Source organism: Bos indicus x Bos taurus, chromosome 7 (genome assembly GCF_003369695.1).
Source record: "Bos indicus x Bos taurus breed Angus x Brahman F1 hybrid chromosome 7, Bos_hybrid_MaternalHap_v2.0, whole genome shotgun sequence".
NCBI lineage: Eukaryota > Metazoa > Chordata > Mammalia > Artiodactyla > Bovidae > Bos > Bos indicus x Bos taurus.
In genome coordinates, this window is record NC_040082.1 from 86,223,410 (window position 1) to 86,244,627 (window position 21,218).

The 21,218-nt window shown below is 39.9% G+C and overlaps 1 protein-coding gene and 1 long non-coding RNA gene across 7 annotated transcripts in view; one reads left to right on the plus strand and one right to left on the minus strand.

The window, feature by feature from the left end:
- Nucleotides 1-3,127: 3,127 nt before the first annotated feature.
- Nucleotides 3,128-21,218, minus strand: part of LOC113895631 — a 140,333-nt gene continuing 122,242 nt past the window's right edge. For 4 of the 5 annotated variants that reach the window (XR_003511894.1, XR_003511895.1, XR_003511896.1 and 1 more), the window contains 3 exons: nucleotides 7,609-7,804; nucleotides 6,148-6,314; nucleotides 3,128-3,317 (listed from right to left, as the gene is read on the minus strand). This is a non-coding gene — a long non-coding RNA (uncharacterized LOC113895631). The remainder of the gene's footprint in view (nucleotides 3,318-6,147; nucleotides 6,315-7,608; nucleotides 7,805-21,218) is intronic. The other variant, XR_003511897.1, reaches the window with a different exon arrangement.
- Nucleotides 3,336-19,637, plus strand: MINAR2 (membrane integral NOTCH2 associated receptor 2). 2 transcript variants are annotated; one of them, XM_027547041.1, is made up of 3 exons: nucleotides 3,336-5,623; nucleotides 15,078-15,314; nucleotides 19,144-19,405. In XM_027547041.1, exons 1-3 carry the CDS (start codon nucleotides 5,447-5,449, stop codon nucleotides 19,321-19,323), a joined length of 594 nt encoding a protein of 197 aa, XP_027402842.1. In that variant the 5' UTR covers nucleotides 3,336-5,446; the 3' UTR covers nucleotides 19,324-19,405. The 2 variants fall into 2 exon arrangements, with proteins under 2 accessions (XP_027402842.1, XP_027402843.1); XM_027547042.1 differs by having other exon boundaries at nucleotides 3,338-5,623; nucleotides 15,078-15,305; nucleotides 19,144-19,637.

Genomic DNA, 21,218 nt, shown 5'->3' on the forward strand with positions numbered 1-21,218 from the left:
AATCCTTATGCTCTCTTAAAATAGCAGAGAGCCTTTTTTAAGCACTTAATATATGCTAAGGGTTCTCTTAACCACTATACCTATAAATCTCACAGCACCCTTGTAAGGAACCATTAATACTTTCACATTGTAGCTGAGGGCACTGAGACCCAGAGAGACTCAGCAACTTGCCCAAGAGCACAGGTTAGTTGCATGTCACAGAGACACTCTGACTTCCACTTCTGTGCACTCAGGTAACCTGATTGCCTCCCTTATTCATCAGTTTTGAAAATGTTACATGGTAGATTCAGAAGGATTTATAATCTAATCACAGGCTTTCTTTCTAATCAAAACTATCCAACTAATTTTCAAAGTAAGATAATTTTATGAACCCAATTGTTCATCTGAATATTGTCCAGACTTTGTCAGTGGAAACATTTTCGGATATTTCAGTTGGTTTGGCATAAGAAAGGAAGGGACTGAGGAAGGATGAGGAGAAGAAAAAAGAATATGCCTAATTAGTATTAGATAATTTGGCCTAGTGAACCACATTTAGTTCTATTTTTATCATTCTCATGTTTCAAAGGACTTCTAGGCCCAAATCCAAGAAGAAATGATGCTTTTATGAACATTTGTTTTAAAGAAAGAGAACAAATGATTAGGTGCATGGTAAAAGTCGAGAAGGCCCAGATATCCAGGTCTCTACCAGATTATTCCTACAGTATAGCTACTTATATTTATTTATACTCTGTTCCTCGAGAATGAGGGTGTTAGTGACAATGAAGAAATAGAAGCCCTAAGACAGTATTTATCCAATCACTCTCAGGTCAGTTTTTTGTAGTGTTGAAAGGAGAACAATGAAATGGGTGTTAAGTGATCAAACAAATTTGGGAAAATCTAGCATTAATGACATTGGGGAAAGAAAAGGCAACCCACTCCAGTGTTCTTGCCTGGATAATCCCAGGGACGGGGGAGCCTGGTGGGCTGCCGTCTATGGGGTCGCACAGAGTTGGACATGACTGAAGCAACTTAGCAGCAGCAGCAGCAGCATTAATGATGTGGAACTTCTCATTCTTCCGTGTGAGTCTGTGCATTATAAACTACCAGAAGAGACTATGGAGTATGTCATAAATATATTTAGCAGTGGGATCCTTTTTTCACTGTGCATGATTGATGAAAAGCAGAGCACTAAGCCATTTTTTAATCAAATGTAATTGCATTATCAGTTTCCAGTCAGAGGAGAGCCCTTTTAGGGCTCTGAAAGAGATCAGATCAGATCAGTCGCTCAGTCCTGTCCGACTCTTTGTGACCCCATGAATCGCAGCACGCCAGGCCTCCCTGTCCATCACCAACTCCCGGAGTTCACTCAGACTCACGTCCATCGAGTCAGTGATGCCATCCAGCCATCTCATCCTCTGTCATCCCCTTCTCCTCCTGCCCCCAATCCCTCCCAGCCTGAGTCTTTTCCAATGAGTCAACTCTTCGCATGAGGTGGCCAAAGTACTGGAGTTTCAGCTTGAGCATCATTCCTTCCAAAGAAATCCCAGGGCTGATCTCCTTCAGGATGGACTGGTTGGATCTCCTTGCAGTCCAAGAGAATCTCAAGAGTCTTCTCCAACACCACAGTTCAAAGGCATCAATCTTCAGCGCTCAGCCTTCTTCACAGTCCAACTCTCACATCCGTAAATGACCACAGGAAAAACCATAGTCTTGACTAGACGAACCTTTGTTGGCAAAGTAATGTCTCTGCTTTTGAATATGCTATCTAGGTTGGTCATAACTTTCCTTCCAAGTAGTAAGCATCTTTTAATTTCATGGCTGCAGTCACCATCGTAGTGATTTTGGAGCCCCGAAAAATAAAGTCTGACACTGTTTCCACTGTTTCCCCATCTATTTCCCATGAAGTGCTGGGACCGGATGCCATGATCTTTGTTTTCTGAATGTTGAGCTTTAAGGCAACTTTTTCACTCTCCACTTTCACTTTCATCAAGAGGCTTTTGAGTTCCTCTTCACTTTCTGCCGTAAGGGTGGTGTCATCTGCATATCTGAGGTTATTGATATTTCTCCCGGCAATCTTGATTCCAGCTTGTGTTTCTTCCAGTCCAGCGTTTCTCATGATGTACTCTGCATATAAGTTAAATAAACAGGGTGACAATATACAGCCTTGATGAACTCCTTTTCCTATTTGGAGCCAGTCTGTTGTTCCATGTCCAGTTCTAACTGTTGCTTCCTGACCTGCATACAAATTTCTCAAGAGGCAGATCAGGTGGTCTGGTATTCCCATCTCTTTCAGAATTTTCCACAGTTTATTTTTATCCACATAGTCAAAGGCTTTGGCATAGTCAATAAAGCAGAAATAGATGTTTTTCTGGAACTCTCTTGCTTTTTCTATGATCCAGCAGATGTTGGCAATTTGATCTCTGGTTCCTCTGCCTTTTCTAAAATCAGCTTGAACATCAGGAAGTTCATGGTTCACATATTGCTGAAGCCTAGCTTGGAGAATTTTGAGCATTACTTTACTAGCGTGTGAGATGAGTGCAACTGTGCGGTAGTTTGAGCATCCTTTAGCATTGCCTTTCTTTGGGATTGGAATGAAAACTGACCTTTTCCAGTCCTGTGGCCACTGCTGAGTTTTCCAAATTTGCTGGCATGTTGAGTGCAGCACTTTCACAGCATCATCTTTCAGGATTTGGAATAGCTCAACTGGAATTCCATCACCTCCACTAGCTTTGTTCGTAGTGATGCTTTCTAAGGCCCACTTGACTTCACATTCCAGGATGTCTGGCTCTAGGTCAGTGATCACACCATCGTGATTATCTGGGTTGTGAAGATCTTTTTTGGACAGTTCTTCTGTGTATTCTTGCCATCTCTTCTTAATATCTTCTGCTTCTGTTAGGTCCATACCATTTCTGTCCTTTATCGAGCTCATCTTTGCATGAAATATTCCTTTGGTATCTCTGATTTTCTTGAAGAGATCTCTAGTCTTTCCCATTCTGTTATTTTCTTCTATTTCTTTGCATTGATCGCTGAAGAAGGCTTTCTTATCTCTTCTTGCTATTCTTTGGAACTCTGCATTCAGGTGTTTATGTCTTTCCTTTTCTCCTTTGCTTTTCACTTCTCTTCTTTTCACAGTTATTTGTAAGGCATCCCCAGACAGCCAGTTTGCTTTTTTGCATTTCTTTTCTGTGGGAATGGTCTTGATCCCTGTCTCCTGTAACAGCCACCATTATTTATTGAGCAAACGGCTTTGTGAGGTTCTTCAGACATGATTCATGTGAGGATGGGAGCATCCAATAAGGCTGCTCTTTCATGATGTATCCAGTAGAGCGGCTCATAAACTAAAAGAGAGAAATATGTTATCAAACAAAAGATAGTAAGAGGGCAAACAGATCACTCTGAAATTTCAAAGGAAGAAAAAATCATTTCTCTTATTAGAGAAAATATGTGAAGTTTCTGTGAAAGGCTGAGTGTCAGCCATGGCCCGTGATGTATAATTGGGAAGTGGTCAACATCAAGGGTTGGGAAGAAATAATTTTAGGCAGAAGGACTGGCCTCAACAGAGGCACGATTTAGGGGTGGAGTGAGAGTGGGGCTTGGCCCATAGCAGAAGCGGGAGGAGAAAACGTGATTTTCTGATTGTCAGTCATGTAGGCTACCCGTAGGGATAGTAGTGAAAAATAAGAACTGATGGTTTAGGAGTGATGGTAGACAAAGGATGGTGGGAGAAGATGGGCAGTCTGAAACTGAACTTATAAAAGGAAGGAGATAGTATACAAACTTCTGAGCATCTAGAGCACAGTGGAGGAATCTAAAAGGAAGGACGCCTAAGGAAAACCGATGGCTCATTTCACCTACCTCATACTTTGGCTAAGGAAAGGATCTAATCAAATATATTTGGATCTGGGTTTTGTGTCTCCACTTGCCAATGTAGAGAGCCAAAGAGAAGTAAGGTTCTTCTTGAAGATGTGTGTTATTCCCCAAAGAATCTTTTAGGAAAAGCAAACAGCCTGAGAAATATTTGTTCATTAGATGTGTTCTGGCAGCAGCCAGAGAAGTCCAGAGAGTACCAAGGACATGTACAGACACATAACACACTTGATTCTTCAAACACTGATGATTTAACTCTTTTGTTATCAACTGTCATATGAAGTCCTTTTTACTTTCTCTGGTAAGTGTACTGATTTAAAAAACAAATATTTTAAGTATTGTAAGACAGTGATAGAGTTTGGGTCCAAAAATTATTGCGGAAAACACTGGTTGTTTAATCCAGTTTACAACTATCAGTAGGACACATGATTTTTTTCAATACCCTCATGTTTATTGCCATGAAGAAGGGAAGGACTCTCTAGTGTCTGCTTGATTCGAGAACATCCTGGCTGCTGAGTCTAATAAGCCATAGGGCACTCTTCTGAAATCTGGTGCTGATATATTCCGCATGTAACCGCATTACCTTTGTAAGAAAATCCTTCCTGCTGAATCAGATGGGTTTGCATCTGAGGCACAAACATAACAGGCTGTGTCTTTTAAACACTGCTGATGTGTCTATCCTTTGCCTTCTCTTTTTCTAGATGAAAATCCATATTTTCCTGGTGAGAAGTATGGTTTGCCAGAGACAGAGTGGCTTGTAATGAGAGAGCTTATCTACCTTAAAGTCATCATAACTTCCTGGCTTGAGATAATCTCCATAACCTCACTCCCACCTTGTCTCATTGAACGGCAGATGGGTTCACTGAGGACTGCACGTCATCCAAACCCAGCTGCCATATTCTCCTCCCTTTCCAAGTCTGCTTTGTGAACAGCTAAGAGCAGAGTCAAAGAGATCTCAGAAAGCGAATGGACCAAGGCAGTAGTTTGGGGCACTAAATTACTGTAGCAAACGATCAAGCAAATTCTTGCTATTTCCCCCTCAAGCTGAGGCTGACAACCTAAGCACGGTTAGGTTTCACATGACCCTGAGACTCTGGGAGTCAAAACATGAGAAGAAACAAGATCCTGCATATCACATGTGAGGCTGTGGAGACAAGGCCAATCCAGCTGGGTCAGCTCAGCAGTGTTCAAAGAGAAGTATCAATTAATGCCTCTCTACAGGTGACTGTAGCATATGCTCCAAATTATGGACTGGGACCCTGAAATTCTGGTAGCCTTGATCCAAAGAGTATTTCCGCTTAAGCTATTATTTCTGTATGAAGACGCATCTTCATTCATCCTTTACAATTGAATAAGTATGGGCGCAGATGTTCCATTCAAGCATCCGAGGGGATAGAGAGAGAGAGAGTGTGTGTGTAGTGTGAAGGGTAAGTCAGGGTGCTCCACTGTCCCGTGGAGCACACTTGATCTGTCATTTTGAGAGTGGTTTCTGAGCACAGCCCACAGCCGTGTTTCACACGCCCGGCGGGCACCCTCAGGCTCATTAATAATGGACCACTCTGAGAGCAGCAACCTTGCTCACCTCTGTTTTCCACTATAGATGCAGGGAGGCATGGATCTCTCTGTTTTGCCAAATAACAACCATCCTGACAAGTTCCTGCAGCTCGATGTGAAGTCTTTAATGAGGAACTCAGCCCTTCTCCAGGCCAGCCTGGTGAGGTTTCCGGGAGGGAATTACCCTGCCGCACAACACTGGCAAAACCTCGTCTACTCACAGGTAAGGTCTGGGAGCACGTATGTATGCGGATGGGGGCTTGCTGCCTTCTCAGTATCTGCCACTTCATCATTTGTGCGAAAAAGCTACAGGCAACAGAGTACAGGGTAGCTGCTCACTCTTGCCATAGAAAGGGGCTTTCTCTCTTCGTCAAGGGAAGGAGACTTTCTGTGGTCACTTGATCAACTCTATGAACTATCCCAGCCATTCATTTTCCTTCATGCCCCAGCTTCTCCTACTGTCTTCTTTTTAAATTTTTGCCTAGCCTTCCCTTCAGATGTTTTCAGATCAATTACTACATTTGCAGATAAGGCTCTGGGTGGAACCCCACCTCTGTCTTCTGGTGTAGTCTAGGCATAAAGCATCCGAAGATTACACTGTGGCCTCATACATGGCCTCTAAGACAACTGAATCTTGCTTCCACCTCATTTAGACTGGCTCCCTTTCATCTTGTGGCGAAGAAACTCAAACAGTGAAACAATGGAAACCTAATGATGGAAAGAAAGAAAATAGAGGGAACTCTCTACCTGAGAAAGGTGCTGGCTGTTTTTGTAGAGGCTCTTTGTTTCAGCGGGTATCCATGTAGACAAGACTTAACAAGCAATCTTCAAACCCAGACTTCATTTCTTGCTCTCTTCTGCATCTTCTTTTTTGCTAACCACAAGAGAAGGATACAACTGATGAGTTCCATGTGCTGAAAGAAACATAAAGGCCCTGAGTGTTGCACAGCTCATGAAATAAGAATAATCTTTGTTTTAAGACATGAGGGCTAACGGGGTTAAGGGTTAGTCCATTTAGAAACAGGAAGAAGCATTTCATTTCAGAACAGATGTGAATGACCTACAAACCCCTGCAAATCATTAAATCCTTTGGAGTGGTTCAAATTCCCTGAACAGAAATTTGTTTTCTTTTAAGAAACAGTTGCTACTCATGAGTCCTGGTGTAAAGTGACTCCTTTGTGGTGTGTTTGTGGGCTTCTCGGGACCTTTATCATGAGATCATTCAGAATCAAGTACACTTGGATAGTTATGTAAGTGTTTCCTCCACCTATGAGGTTTTTAATTCATTTCCATTGTAAGGCAGCCTGTTATGACAACCGACTTTTAAAAAATTTTACATCCTTCCCTTTGGTAATTTTCAAAACCTATCCATACACACCTTTTTGATGGCTGCTTTTTGTGTGTTTTGCTTAGTTTAAGTTAAATGCGATGAAATTCCTCCTTTGTCTTTCTTACTGTTTATATCATGAACTAAAATAATTCAAAAGTCAGCTTAGAATACCTTGGCCCTCCTGTGCTATGAAGTTTAGTCTAAGAAAACACATCCAATAAATTCCTTTGAGGTTGGAACACACCGATCTAACATCTTTTGTTTAGTACTGGAGTTGACCTGTTTCCTTCATGTGGAATTTCACAATTTAAAGCTCCGTGAATGTTGTTCCTAAACCTGAATGAAATGCGAGTTTTAAAGGGCATTTTTTTCCCAACAGGCCCTGAGGTATAGAAATAGTTTTACAGGGCAAACCAAGGATGTAAAAATCTGTTTCCTATGTCTTTGAATGTGTCGTTGGTAATCGCAAACTATAAATAAACTTGATTTAGTTATAACTTTACCCTAAAAAGAAATGTCTAATGACTGAATAAAGGCCAATACACTACTAAATAATGCTTGGAGGGAAGAAGTAAATCAATTACAAATTTAGTTAGTTGGGTACATGTGGCTCACATAAGTAAAAACAATTATATTTGCTACTTTAGATTGCAGTATGTCAATAAATAATGCTTCTCTCCTTGGTTGGGTCTTAAAAATCCAAGAGTGGTAATATTCATTGGTAAAAAAACAAATCTAAAAGAAAAGCATGTATGAAAGTTGTAAGTCTCTATGGTGATACCTGGAATAAGGGCACTGAATACACCAGGTGGACTAAGGTACCAGGGGTGTGAGAGGTGGCAGGCAGCTGTCAGTAGTTCTTAATTTAAAACCCTCACCTTGTGGGCTTCATGTCTCACTCTGTGGGGAGACATTAAGCCAATTGAAGAACATTGAATAGGAGATTTGAAGCTTGGTTTCTTGTCTCAAATCCACAATAAACCAGTCTGAGAGGCATCAATTATCGCCCTTATTCAGTCCATGCTTTAGTATTTCCACTTGCAAAATTAGTGTAGTATTCACTTTACGTAGTTCCTTAAAAGTGAGAGCAAATAAGGTAAAAGCAACTGACAGAGTTTCCTTTAAGAGAATAAGAAATGGGCATCATGTCATCATTTGCTATCAATAGTATCCCCAAATGTGTTTAAATTAGCCTATCATTAGAATTTGGAATAGCAGATAAGACCACTTGCATTCTTTGATATATACCGTGGATGGAGGGGTGTGTGTGTGTGTGTGCATGTTAGAGGGTGTAGTCAGTACTTCTATCAAGCTCTCTGGCCAAATCAAGCAGTTAGATTATATACTTCCATGAAATCCACACAAATTTCAGAGTTGTGTTAGCTTACCTTTTTGGCTCATAGTCCATCCGTCCCCACCCCAGGTACATAGTATTTAGAATTAAGCCTACCTCCAAAAATGTCAAAGGACTTAACCTACAAACATTGCCTTCAACAATGGTAGTAACCGAACAGTTGAAACAAGAGACCTTCTAGGGACTTCCCTGGCAGTCCAGTGGTTAAGACTTTGCTTCCACTGCAGGAGCCAGGTTGGGGAACTAAGATTTCACACGCTACGCAGTGCAGCAAGAAGGAAAAAAAAAAGTAGTGTATTTATATCCATGATTTATGTTTTATGCTCTTTTGAAATTCACATTCCACCTTCAGAGGCAATTTTCTAAGCCATTTTATATGAGCAGAAGCAATACCATGCATATAGGAAAGTAAGCAAGGATGTCCCCAGGCACGCCAGCATCTCAGGACACTGTATCTGCAGGTAAAGAGTACAAGCAGGTACTTCTTGATTTAACTAGATTTATACTTTTTCTTTAATTCTTTCACTAGAGAAATAAGGCTTCTTGATAAAGTTCTTCTCAATACAATGAACAAACTTTTGCCAAAATCTAATATTTCTGGTTGTTGAAATAATTGGGGGCATGTATTTGATGAAGGCACTTGGAATTATATTCCAAATATTTCTGCCAGTCCCTTTATGCTCTTGCTGCTGCTGCTAAGTCACTTCAGTTGTGTCCGACTCTGTGCGACCCCATAGACGGCAGCCCACCAGGCTCCCCCGTCCCTGGGATTCTCCAGGCAAGAACACTGGAGTGGGTTGCCACGTCCTTCTCCGATGCATGAAAGTGAAAAGTGAAAGTGAAGTCGCTCAGTCGTGTCTGACTCTTAGCGACCCCATGGACTGCAGCCTACCAGGCTCCTCCATCCATGGGATTTTCCAGGCAAGAGTACTGGAGTGTGGTGCCATTGCCTTCTCCACAATCCCTTTATAGAGGAAGGTAAAAAAAAAAAAATAATTCCTTTTCTTTTGGTATAAATGATAAAATATATTTTTTCAGATACTGTAGTGGGATTTTTCTTCTGATTAGCAGTTAGACTTCAGAATCTTTCTAGACTAATCTATTTGTTATATCTTTTCCTGGCTTTTATGATGTCTGTTTGAGAACCCAGGGGATTTCTGTACTATACCTATGAACTAGAGCAGAAGATCAAAGCTAAGGAGGTTGCTCTTCCCTTGGTTTCTAGACAAGGTCATTTCCTGGGTGTATTTCCTAATCACCTTTGCTCACTTTTTTTTTTTTCAGTCTTAAAGCTCTCTTTTCCCTTTAAATTCTAATATTTTTTCTTTCTCCCTCAGCTTTGTTTTTGTGTATCAAAACTATATTTCACAATCTGTGTGTGAACACACATGTCATGCCTTCTCCAGGACTGTCTCTATTCAAGTATTCCATACCCTATTTCAATAAGAGCAGCCTGTATAAGCTTATATTTGGGCAAAATGTTGTCGGCATTTTGAGGTCCGTAAATTATTGTCTAGGAAGTAGGAGCATCATTGAGTTGCTCAGAATTTTACTTGCAGTTATCAGAACATGATTTTATCAAGTTATGCTAAATTTATGTAATTTACAAAATCTCCAGTGGGGTCAGAAATTCCCCCTTGGGTGACAGTGCTGCCAGAAGCATCACCCGCTTTGTCCCATCACTGCTCCTCAATGAGACCCAAATGCCTCTGGCACTGAAACCTTATTAAAGCACGGTGTGTGTCACAGGAGCACATGTGGGGCTCCAGAGCCCTGGTTACTTGGAGGGGAAGGCCGAAGAAGAGGTTCCAAGAGAGGTCTGGGTCAGACTGGGAAGGCTTGATGCGTGTGGTATGAGATTTCAAATTTTATCCTGAAAGTTTGGAGGGGTTGATGGAAAATTTTAAGAGAATCACATGATCAAATCTGTGCTTCATAAAGGTGACCATTTAGTAATTTGGAAAACAGAATTAATATGAACAGTGGGGAGCAACTTTCTAGGAAAAGTTGTCTGTGGGCTCACATGTGAAATACAAACAAAATATCCCGTTTGCATTATGATTATGATAGGAATTACATTGTTAAGTATAGACCACATTGGGGAAAATGGAAATCCTTATAATCTTGATTTTTCCCAATTTGTGAACATGATATGCTACAGTCCATGGGGTCACAAGAGTCAGACACGACTGAGCCACTGAACTGAACCTTTTCAAAAAGAAACAGCTTTCAATATCACTGATTCATTCCATCGTATATATGGGTTATTTTGCTTTTAATATTTATTGATCTCTCCTGCTTTATTATTTCATGGTGACTATATTCTTAGATTTAATCTGACCAATATTCATCCCTCACCAGAGGCAGTGACTAAGTTTATCCAGTGCCCCATCCACACGGTCCTATAATCTTTGCTGCACTAGAAATGCAGTCACTGCAGAAATTCTTCCTTCCTGAATGGGAAAAATGAAAGAACGCAGACACTGCTCCAAAGTAATTCTGAGATTCTACTGGGAATAGTTCATGTGGCCCTCCTTCCTTGGTGGTGGGGAAGATGGATTAGGCCAGGACTCTCCTCTTTAGAAGATATCCTGGGGCATTGTTCTCTAGAGTTCCTGGTCCAGCGCACCAGGAAACATTCCCTTGTTCATCAAAGTTTTTTGCCATATCACAGAGGGACACCCTCAAGGCTGTAGAGGCTTCAAAATTCACTCCTATTAATCCATTAATAATAAATACATCCATATTTGGAGGCATTGGGTTACTGTTGTTTTGTTGGTTTTGTCTGTAATTTTTAACAATCTTAAAAACTTTTAGGACTAGGCTTGTGGTTTCTCTAGTGAAACATTTCTTATAAAACTTAGTGTGAGCTATATATTAACGTAATCATTTCTATTTTGTTGTGGTCACTTCTATATGTCAGTAAATACACCTTAAGTTCTTTGAAGGCGTTGATCTCAAATAGACTTTAACGGTTTGCTTTTCTGCCTCCATTTCTCCTCCTTTGACTCAATGACAAATGCCTGGAGACAGTCAGGAGTAATAGTTATGAAACCACACCCTGACGTGACCTCTATCCTGAGTCGCTTCATTCTCCTAGGAAATTTAAATGGGCTTTTTTTTTTTTTCTTTTGGCTCAAATTGTGTTTGGAGTCTATAAACAGTCAGATTTTTAACAGTAGAAGGCATCAAATTTCCATAGTTTCTCTCTTTTTTTCTTGCAAACAATTCAGCTCTTTCTATCATTTCATCTCTTTCTTATAATACAGCAATACTCTGATCCTTGTGCGTGTATTACTTATCCCTCATAGAGCTACAGGGGGTTAGATTCCAAACGACCACAGATAACACACCAAACAGTTCTCGCTGTATGCTATGAATAGCCATCCATCCAGCTTCTGATACTCTTCTCATCCCTCTCTTAACTGCTAAGCCAATGCCAACAGTTGTAGAATTTCAAGCGATCACTTTCTGTACTAAGGGGAATGTAGGCTAGGCCACACTATGATGACAAAATATCAATAACTAAAAAGAAGAAAAACATTCTTGTGCATGGAAAGTCTGAGAAAGGACAGATAGGTTGGCGAGGTGGGCAGGGGTTGGGCAGCTCTTTTCCAAGCAGTATCCCAGAGCTTGAAGTTCTTTCATCTTGTATAGCTCTGCCACCTCAAAATCCTTGCTTACAGTGATATAATAAAAAATGAGAAGTGAGGACAGGTGAGCCAAAAAATCTTGTTGGAGAATTCAGGGGCTCAGCCTGGAAATGATCTCTGTTACTTTCGACCCCACATCAACTACTAGAAAGAGTGGGCCCAGTTTAACGTCAAACAGGCTGAGGAAGGCGGTCATGCCTTGTGCTCAGAAAGGGAAAACACATTGGTGAGGATTTAACCTGTCACACCACCAGCTCTTCTTTGTTTATATTTGCCTGCTATATATTTTTATGTGCTTTCACTCTCACTTTTTCTGAGTTCCTGTATTTTAAATATTTTAAAAATCTCATATGAGGTCTCTGTTATTTAGAGGGTTTCATCTATTTATTTAACATGATTGTTTCCACTTTTTTTCTGTTTCCTAAGATTTTCTCCTCTGTATTCTTTGTTTCAGGTTTTTTATCTTTTAGATTAACTTCCTGTCATCATCTTCTGCTCTACTGATTTAGAATCTACATCTTCTTTCTCTATTTTTAAGTAGTATCTCCATCCTCTAAGAGAACTTATTTCTTAAAATTTCAAAATTAAGGACTTCTCAAGTGGCCCAAGGGTCTACACTTCCACTGCGGGAGCTATGGGTTCAACCTCTGGTTAAGCGACGAAGATCCCACGTGCTGTGTGGCCAGAAAGAAGAAAAGAACTTTCCCAATCAAATATAACTGTTAAAGATTTCACTGTTTAGTTTTAGGTTTCTCTTAAAACTCACAAATTAGTGATTATTATTTCTATTTTACCATAAAATCAGTGCTTGCTTAGATTTCTGTCTATATTCATCAGCTTTTTTTTCCTTTTGTTCTTTTTCTTTGTTTTTCCTAGCATTTATTCTTATACACCTTAACCTTCCCTAATATCAGGTTTCTTCTTCCTGAAGTATATTTTTTAGAAATTCCTTCTTTATTGGCCTATTAATTGTATACTCTCAGTATTTGTCTGTTGAAAGTCTATTTTATTCTTTTTATTAAGTGATAGTTTACTTATACATAAATGGCATAAATATTGACTAAAGTGTATAAAGGATATGTGGACAAAGTAATGGTTAATACAGAAAAGCCTAGGTAAGCTTTGAAGCTTATTTACTTAAACAGTATTTTTTTAACTTTACAGCCCATATTGTTAAAATAATGAAATTACTATTGTGCTTCCTTTTGATAAATGTAGTCCTTGTAAAATGTAGAGTGAAAAATTAAAATCAAAGACATGCTTTGGTTTTCTTTCTGAAGAGATTTTTTTTTAGTTTATCAAAATATAGAAGAACCTCAACCACAATTAGTATATTCTGTTTCTTCCATAAAATTCTTAATAAAACTATTCTATTAATTTTCCCTTCACATGTCCTTCAGACATGAAATTGTCATACAGTGCAAAAGTAAATGGCACTAAATTCTAAACCTCAAACATTCAAGAATACTGTTTAGAATTAAGACCTTGAATGTTCTTTTAAAAGTAGCTCTGATTATTTTTTCTATCTTTTGTATATTAGTTTTTCAAGGTTTGTATACATTGTAATAGAGGGTATTGTGTTTTTTTCTTAACCCCTTAAACTATTTTTCTGATTTATAGAGGTTTCTTATTTAGGAAACTCAAGGAATAGTCACGCAGGCAAGAAAACAGACAAAGCCAATTTTTCAACATCAGAAGGATTATTTCTCTTCAAAGAAGATCACAGATATCTAGCCTTGAAGCAAAAAACTTGAGTCAGAATTATGCTAAACTTAAACTATCTAAATTTTATATCAAATTGTTTTTTCTCAGTTCCAGAAACATTTTTCATGAGTTTCATCCATCTTAAAGATGAATGCTAAGTCAAGATGATTTATTATTTCATTGCAAACTTTAGTATTATAGAATATAAATTGATTTTGAACAGACCAGCAATCTAATAAAGTCAGATAAGACCTCCAAGTTGATCTCTACCTATCTAAAAAAAGTCTGGATTAAGAAAATTAGGGAAACTTAAGGCCAAAGAGAATATGAATGAAGGTACCCTTTATCTAGATGATTTGGGGGGGGCTACCAGCCATTTCAGAAGGAAGCTACATATATTAGTTTACAACTTTGCTATGTGACCTATATACCCCAATAGATGTGAGGGAATCAGTGCACTGATGATTATAAATATAACTCAGAAAAATATTAATTACTACTGAAACTTCTCTGATTAGGAAGGCTGAAATATGTGAAACACATTTATTGAAAAATTGCTGTAAGATAATGAAATGTGTCACTAGTTCTTAAGAGTCAAACCTAAGTGTTCTGAAAATTAACTTATGTGGAGTTCCTTTCCCTTGATGCCCTATGATAAATAAGACATTACTCTATAGGCTTTCTGTTTCTTCTCCAGTTTATTTGGTCAATGAATAAATTTTAATCTGAAATTTTTCTATCTTCATAATAGGTTTGTAGTCATAAGGGGAAAAAAAGGCAAAGTAAAAATATGAAGGTCATACCAGACACAGAAAAACCACATTGTTTTTGTATAATCCATTTATATAAATGAGTACAGACTGACCTGTGATGGGGATTCTGGAGATACTGATTATCCTTGGGGAGGGGAACCAAGAGTAATTAGAAGGCAGTGTGGGGTATGCTGGTATGGTTTGTTTTTGGGTAGTATCTTGGGTTTATTTGATATGTGAAAATTTATCGAACTCTACATTATTACATGTGTACTTTTCTACATGTATATCATGGTTTAATTTTTAAGTTTTTAAAGATCTGAAAGTTAGAATTAGAGCTATCCAATACCCAGCCTGTCTATAGTGACATATAAGAGGGCAATGCTAAGTTAGTCTAGTTCTCCAAGCTATCTAAAATCGGAGTCCCAAGGGAGTTCCCATGAAAGCCAAAGCATAACTATAAAATGCCTTTTAATCTTGACTTTGCTGGATTAATACAGCAATGTTAATTTTTTTTTTTTAAGTCATAGAATGCACAAGTAGAAAGAGGTAACAGGTCATTAAATCTCAGTGCAAGTGATCTGGGGAAAAGTTACTTTCTTTAGAATTCTACTGTTTGAATTAAGGAATGCTGTTCTTTCTCTGTCATTGTAAAATAGCATTTTAATGAATGATTACTGAATCTGAACACGATCACATGCAAAGAAAGAGCTCAGTGATAGAATCCTAAGTCAAACTAGATCCTAGAATTCTTCCTTCATTCATTGTCCTAATCTGTTGGGTCCAGGCAGAATCATTAAACTTTCCGGTATAGTTATTTCACATTTTCCTTCCCTATCATCACCTCTTGGTAAGAGAGACTTTGTTACTGTGTTTCCTGACAGAGAGAAAAGAAGAATATTACTGCTCAACACGTGAGGGGATCCAGTGTGAAGGGCACCATCACCGTCGAGAGCCCCCCACCATCCTTATCATCTGTTCTGAAGAATAACCCACTATATGGTGATGTAAGTTTTGAGGAAGCTATGGAAGAAAGAAAAAAGAATCCTTCATGGACCGCTGAGGAATATGACAAGCGTTCCCTGCATACCAACCTCTCTGGGCATCTGAAGGTACTCAAGGCAAGGAATCAACTCCTTTAATTGATGAGGGAGATCAGTTACATAATCCTAAAAGAAATGGGTATTAAGGTGAGAGGCAGTCTTCACTGGGCATAAAATCTCCAGAGTTGAGGTTATTTTGACCTCTGGCTTTACCTTCTCTCTCCTAGTCAGTATTTGTGTTTATTTATGTGTTTTATAATTTCAGCAGTTACCAGCATCACTACAGTGTAGAGAGAAAGAAATGATGTGACAAGAAGAAGGGTTTACCTGGAAGGTATCAGTTTGTGAAAGTCAATTTGTAAGATTAAGTGTTTTCCCCTAGTTTTGAGATCATTTATGTTTGTGAATAGCTGAGTTCTTTATTCTACATTTTTTCAAATATATTGATTAATTGCTGTGTCTTAGGCATTGTGCAAGGCAGTTCTCATCAAAGATCATTTTATTTCAAGCCTACTCGGTGATTTAAGATTGCAGATTTACATTTTGGACATTTTCCTGTGTCTCAGTAACAAAACAAAACAAAAGCATTTCAACACAGGAAAAGTATGCAATGAACTCATTCACCCAACTTAAACCCAACTCAAGTTTTTCCTTTTCTTTCCCCTGGTGTCACCCTTCAAAAAGTCTAGGAATCCCTGAAAAGCAGGAAAGGTGACCCTGTTTTCCGAGTGGACTGGATTCCTACCCAACCTTGGCTGGCCTCTGCCTGTCCTAGGGCCAGAAAGGCCTGACATTTTCCAAGTGTGACAGTGTATGTCTGTCCTAAGCCTCATACCCTAGTCACCTACAGGCTTTTCCTTCTGAAGGAGACAGCATTACATTCCCTTAAAGTCTTATATTTTAAAAAATCTCAAATGTGCACTCCTTTAAATATTGTCCAGAATCTTTGAAGTTTCTTTATCTCCCAGTGGATTTAGTGTATCTCATCCTTAATGTAGCCTCTTCTCCAGAGATGTTTCCATAACAGATGCTTCCCCCTAGCAACAGTAATCTTGTGTTTTGTAATCAGGAATCCAAATATCAAGACCTCTAGGAAATAACCTTCTACGACTAGGAAAGATAGATTGATATAGTTCACAGACATTTCTTGACTAGGTGCTAGAGCCTCCGTTCTTCTCTTTGTTGTTTATATGAATGACAAGGGTACTGTAAAGAAGAATATTCTTGCCCTCCAAAAGTTCATCTGAGTGAAGTATTAACAACAAGCAGTAACTCTAGGACAAGAGAGAGGAAGACAGTGACTATATGATTCGTAGAAAGTGCTGGGCAGATTCAAAAGAGGACAAAGTCACATTGAATTATAAGAAAGCTTTGTGGAAAAGTTCATTGAGGCTGGACTTGAAGGATATGTAGAACTCCAGATGACATGGGTCGTTTGCATGAGAGGAGAGGCTCTATTCTATCAGAAGTAACAAGAATAAAGGCAGAAATATAAGAGAGTAAGAGAGTTTGTCAGAGCAATAGGTAGTCCGTTTTTGCTAGAGCTACAGCTAAAGTAATAGAAAAATGGGGGAAATAAGGCTAACAAACAGATTCAAAATAAACTTCAAATGTAAGGCTAAAGAAACTGAATGTTATTGGCACTAAGGGGTAATTTTTTGTCAGCAATACCATGACATGTTTAGGAAGACTGAATGTGAATATGATGTATATATTGCTTTACTAAAACCAAGGCTGGCCCTCTTCCCACCCATCTGTTACCTGCCCACTCACCTCAGAGCAGAGGCCCCTCAGGTTGGAGACCGGTGGGCAGACCTCATAAAGTCACGACTTTGGTTTGTATTAGTATCTCTTCTTGCTGCTGCTGCTAAGTCACTTCAGTCGTGTCCGACTCTGTGCGACCCCAGAGACGGCAGCCCACCAGGCTCCCCCGTCCCTGGGATTCTCCAGGCAAGAACACTGGAGTGGGCTGCCATTTCCTTCTCTAATGCATGAAAGTGAAAAGTGAAAGTGAAGTCACTGAGTCGTGTCCGACTCCTAGCGACCCCATGGACTGCAGCCCACCAGGCTCCTCTGTCCATGGGATTTTCCAGGCAAGAGTACTGGAGTGGGGTGCTATTACCTTCTCCAAGTATCTCTTCTTACACCTCATCAATTCAACTTACTTCATCATCATCCCTACCCCATCTCCTAATTAGCACATGGAATGTCCAACTTAATTTCTGAAACCTTTTCAACTACTTTACAGGCCATGAAAGTTCCATGTGCTTTTGGTCACTCCCATTTTTCTGAATTACTAAGTTTATGAATAAAAAAGGAGAAAAAAATCCCGTATTTAGTTACCAACGCAAGCTATAAGCAGAATGTGGGAGTGGATAGTCTCCATTATGGAAGTTCTTACTGAAGAATGAGGCATTAACCTTGCAGGCAAAGTGCAGGCCTCTGATTAGGACACAGACAAAATGAAAATAAGAGTGAAGTCAGGCAAGGATTTTTAAATCGTCTATCCTTCTGCACAGATCATTCAAATTTTATTTTAACAGCTTTCCTAAGACTGGACTTTGAAACTAATAGCAATGGAAGAGTTATATTGTCATCACCAGAATCCACCCAGCTAGTTATTACAAGGGTAATAAGCTAATTCATTACCTGGCCGTGGAAACTGGCTAACTTGAAGTCACTGAGACTAGAGAAGCCGAGAGGGGGTGGGCAGCCCAGCTACAAGCCATTGCAATAATCCAAATGAGAAACAATAAATCTTGAAATGGATTTGTGAAAATAGAGATTCAGCATTCACCATAGATTATTTGTTTGTCTACTAGATGCCAGGCATAGACACTGAATCTTTAGCACTGAAATAAGGGCTTCCCAGGTGGTACTAGTGGTAAAGAATCCACCTGCCAATGTAGGAGACAACAGAGACATAGTTGGGTTAGATCCCTGGTGTGGGAAGATCCCCTGGAGAAGGGAATGACTACCAACTCTAATATTCTTGCCTGGAAAATTCCATGGACAGAATAGCCTGTTGGGCTACAGTCAGTGGGGTTGTAAAGAGTCAGACATGACTGAGTACACACACACACACACACACACACACACACACACACACACACAGCAGGAGACAACAGGGAATTGTGTGTGTGTGTGTGTGTGTTTTAGATGTATGGACAGTAGAGTTTGCAGATGATTTTGGGACACAGGAGATAAATTTGAGTTGAAGACAATTCTGTAGTATGGAAAGGGAGACAAGGCCTGTGAAAGAATCAGAAACATGGGGATAAATAAGGATGGGAAAGGATATATCGGGTCCTTTATCCAGAAGGCCAACAGTGCCAGAGCTTCTTCATGCTAACATGCTGTAGCCCTCTACACGGAAGACCAGAAATTTGAGAAGCACAGAGAAGACTTTGGACTCTTAGTCTTACTCCTCCTTCCATGGAACTCAGCTTCTGGATTTACTGAAAAATTCAGCAAACATCTTCATTCTTACTATGCCAACAAAATCAAAACCCCCAAGATCATCTGTGGCAAGGAATTTCAATTTTATTTCAACTCACTAACCTGATGGACACACACTGTTTATAAATTGTAAGAGACACTAAGTTGGCAAAAACATGGCAGAAACACTCTTGTGTTTGTGACCCTAAAGTGTGAGCAATTTATTCGGTAAACAGTGAATCGTCATGCAGACCTACAGGTTGAAGCTGAGGATTCCTGGTCAGCCAGGAGGCTGTAGCTGCATGTTGCAGCTATTCAGAGAAGCCTAGCCTCTGGTATTAGAGCTCTGACACTTAAACCTCACTCAAGGTTTGGAATATGGATGTAGATTACCTATGCTCTCTTATTCTGCAATCTCAGTTAGTCTGCAACGTTGACTGATCCTATCCTCCATGTAATTTTCTTTTAGGAAAATCCTAATGACCTACGGTTTTGGTTGGGAGAAATGTACACACCCGGTTTTGATACCTTACTGAAGAAGGAAGAAGAACAAGAGAAGCATTCAAAATATCGTCGTATAGGCCTGATTCTGCTCCTCGTAGCCTGCGTCTTGGTTTCCATAGTGACTGTTAGCACTTTCTTCATCTAAAGAGACTACCCCCAGACACAGTCACTTCAAATTTCTTTAAAATCTTTCTAAATAAACAATTGCAGAAAAACATGTTCATGGAGTATACATGTATTGTTGATGGTTTAGTTAAATGTAATTGTCTTGGAGAATGCAAACTTCATTTGAGATAATGCTGGCTTTCTCTACTGTGTTCTGTGAAACCTTTGTCAGAATCCCCAACCTGAGCCTAGACCTTTGGGCATCAGGAATTCTGGGGATCATAACCTCTGAAAAGTATTAAGTGTGGATTAAGACAACCAAAATTAAACATTTTAATAGAGAATGAAACAGCACCAACAATCGTCAGCAGCTTTGTCTTAATGTTTACATTATATTCACCTTATTTTGAAAACACTATTACCACCCTCCTGTCATCACTGGAGAAGTTGAGCAGATCATTTTGTGGCCAACTACCAGGTATATAGGATAAAAACTTCTGGTTGTGTGGCCTGTTGGGTTGAATTCATGCTGTTTTATCTTCCTTTATTCTTGTTTAAGCCAGAAAAAAAGGCGGGGGGAGGTGCTGTGGAATATTCCAACATTTTTCTTTTCCCAGCAATCCTTTATAATGCCCCAGTCTCATGTTGCGATTTTAATAGACCTAAACTTGGACAGGCTACAGTAATATAATTAATCGCATTTAGATCCAGCTGTGCTTACTGATTGATCCACATTGGCTAGTGTGACCCCTGGTAGCAATCAGGATGTAGCTCTAGGATTTAGCATGCTGGCCCTAAAAAATCAGAGAGGATGCTGCTAAAAGAACAGATCTTGCATCCTGATTGTGCCTTTTGCTAAATCTTGCCCCTCTAGCAAGTCCTATCCAAGAAAGGATATCACCTGCCCAGTAGGGCTTGCCTTATGAGTAACTCCTGCTGCTGCTGCTAAGTTGCTTCAGTTATGTCCGACTCTGTGTGAGCCTGGAGACAGCAGCCCACCAGGCTCCCCTGTCCCTGGGATTCTCCAGGCAAGAACACTGGAGTGGGTTGCCATTTCCTTCTCCAATACATGCAAGTGAAAAATGAAAGTGAAGTCGCTCAGTTGTGTCCAACTCTTAGCGACCCCATGGACTGCAGCCCACCAGGCTCCTCCATCCATGGGATTTTCCAGGCGAGAGTACTGGAGTGGGGTGCCATCGCCTTCTCCAAGAGTAACTCCTGGCCCCTGGTAAGTCGTTGGCTAATTAACTATGGTTGTTTCAACTAATTTGAGTTAACAGCACCTGAGGTCACCTTAATTGTGTGCAGGCACCTGGGTAATGGCTCAGGGCACAGAAGGAGAAGCAGGTCACCACTGTTTCCTCCTTTCTAGGACACCCTTCCCTAAGTCCCCCATCCATGTTCCTTTCTCCTCTTAGAAGACTTCTCCCCACCCCCAGACTATCTTGGGCAGAAACAAAAAAGGGATTTTTCTTCTTCCCATTAGTCAAATTTCGCCTTTGGGGTTGCCGTATAATTTTCTTGTTATTTCTCTTAAAGATGCTTGAACATTGAACAAAGTACTTGAATATTAAAGTACTACGTGACTACAGTAAAATCATTGTGTGTAAAAATTGTCTTAAGCATGTTTCTCCTTTACTTCTTATTCCTACTCTCCTTTGTGATAGGTTCCAGTCCCATTTAGAACTGAATCAAGAAGCAGTGAAGGTCTGGGGGCTTCCTGAGGGTAAGCCCCCCGACCACCACGACTGGCTTATAGACAACCACTTGCTATTACTCTGCTTTCAAAGCTTGAGTGTCCAGTGTTTGCCTCTAAGGGGTTCAAACATGTTCAGATATCTGCTTCACATGGAAAGCATTTGGACCATGGCAGGTTACATTGGGCTGTCCAGGGCCACAAACAGGAAAGGCTCTCTAAAGGCATGAAGCAGAGGT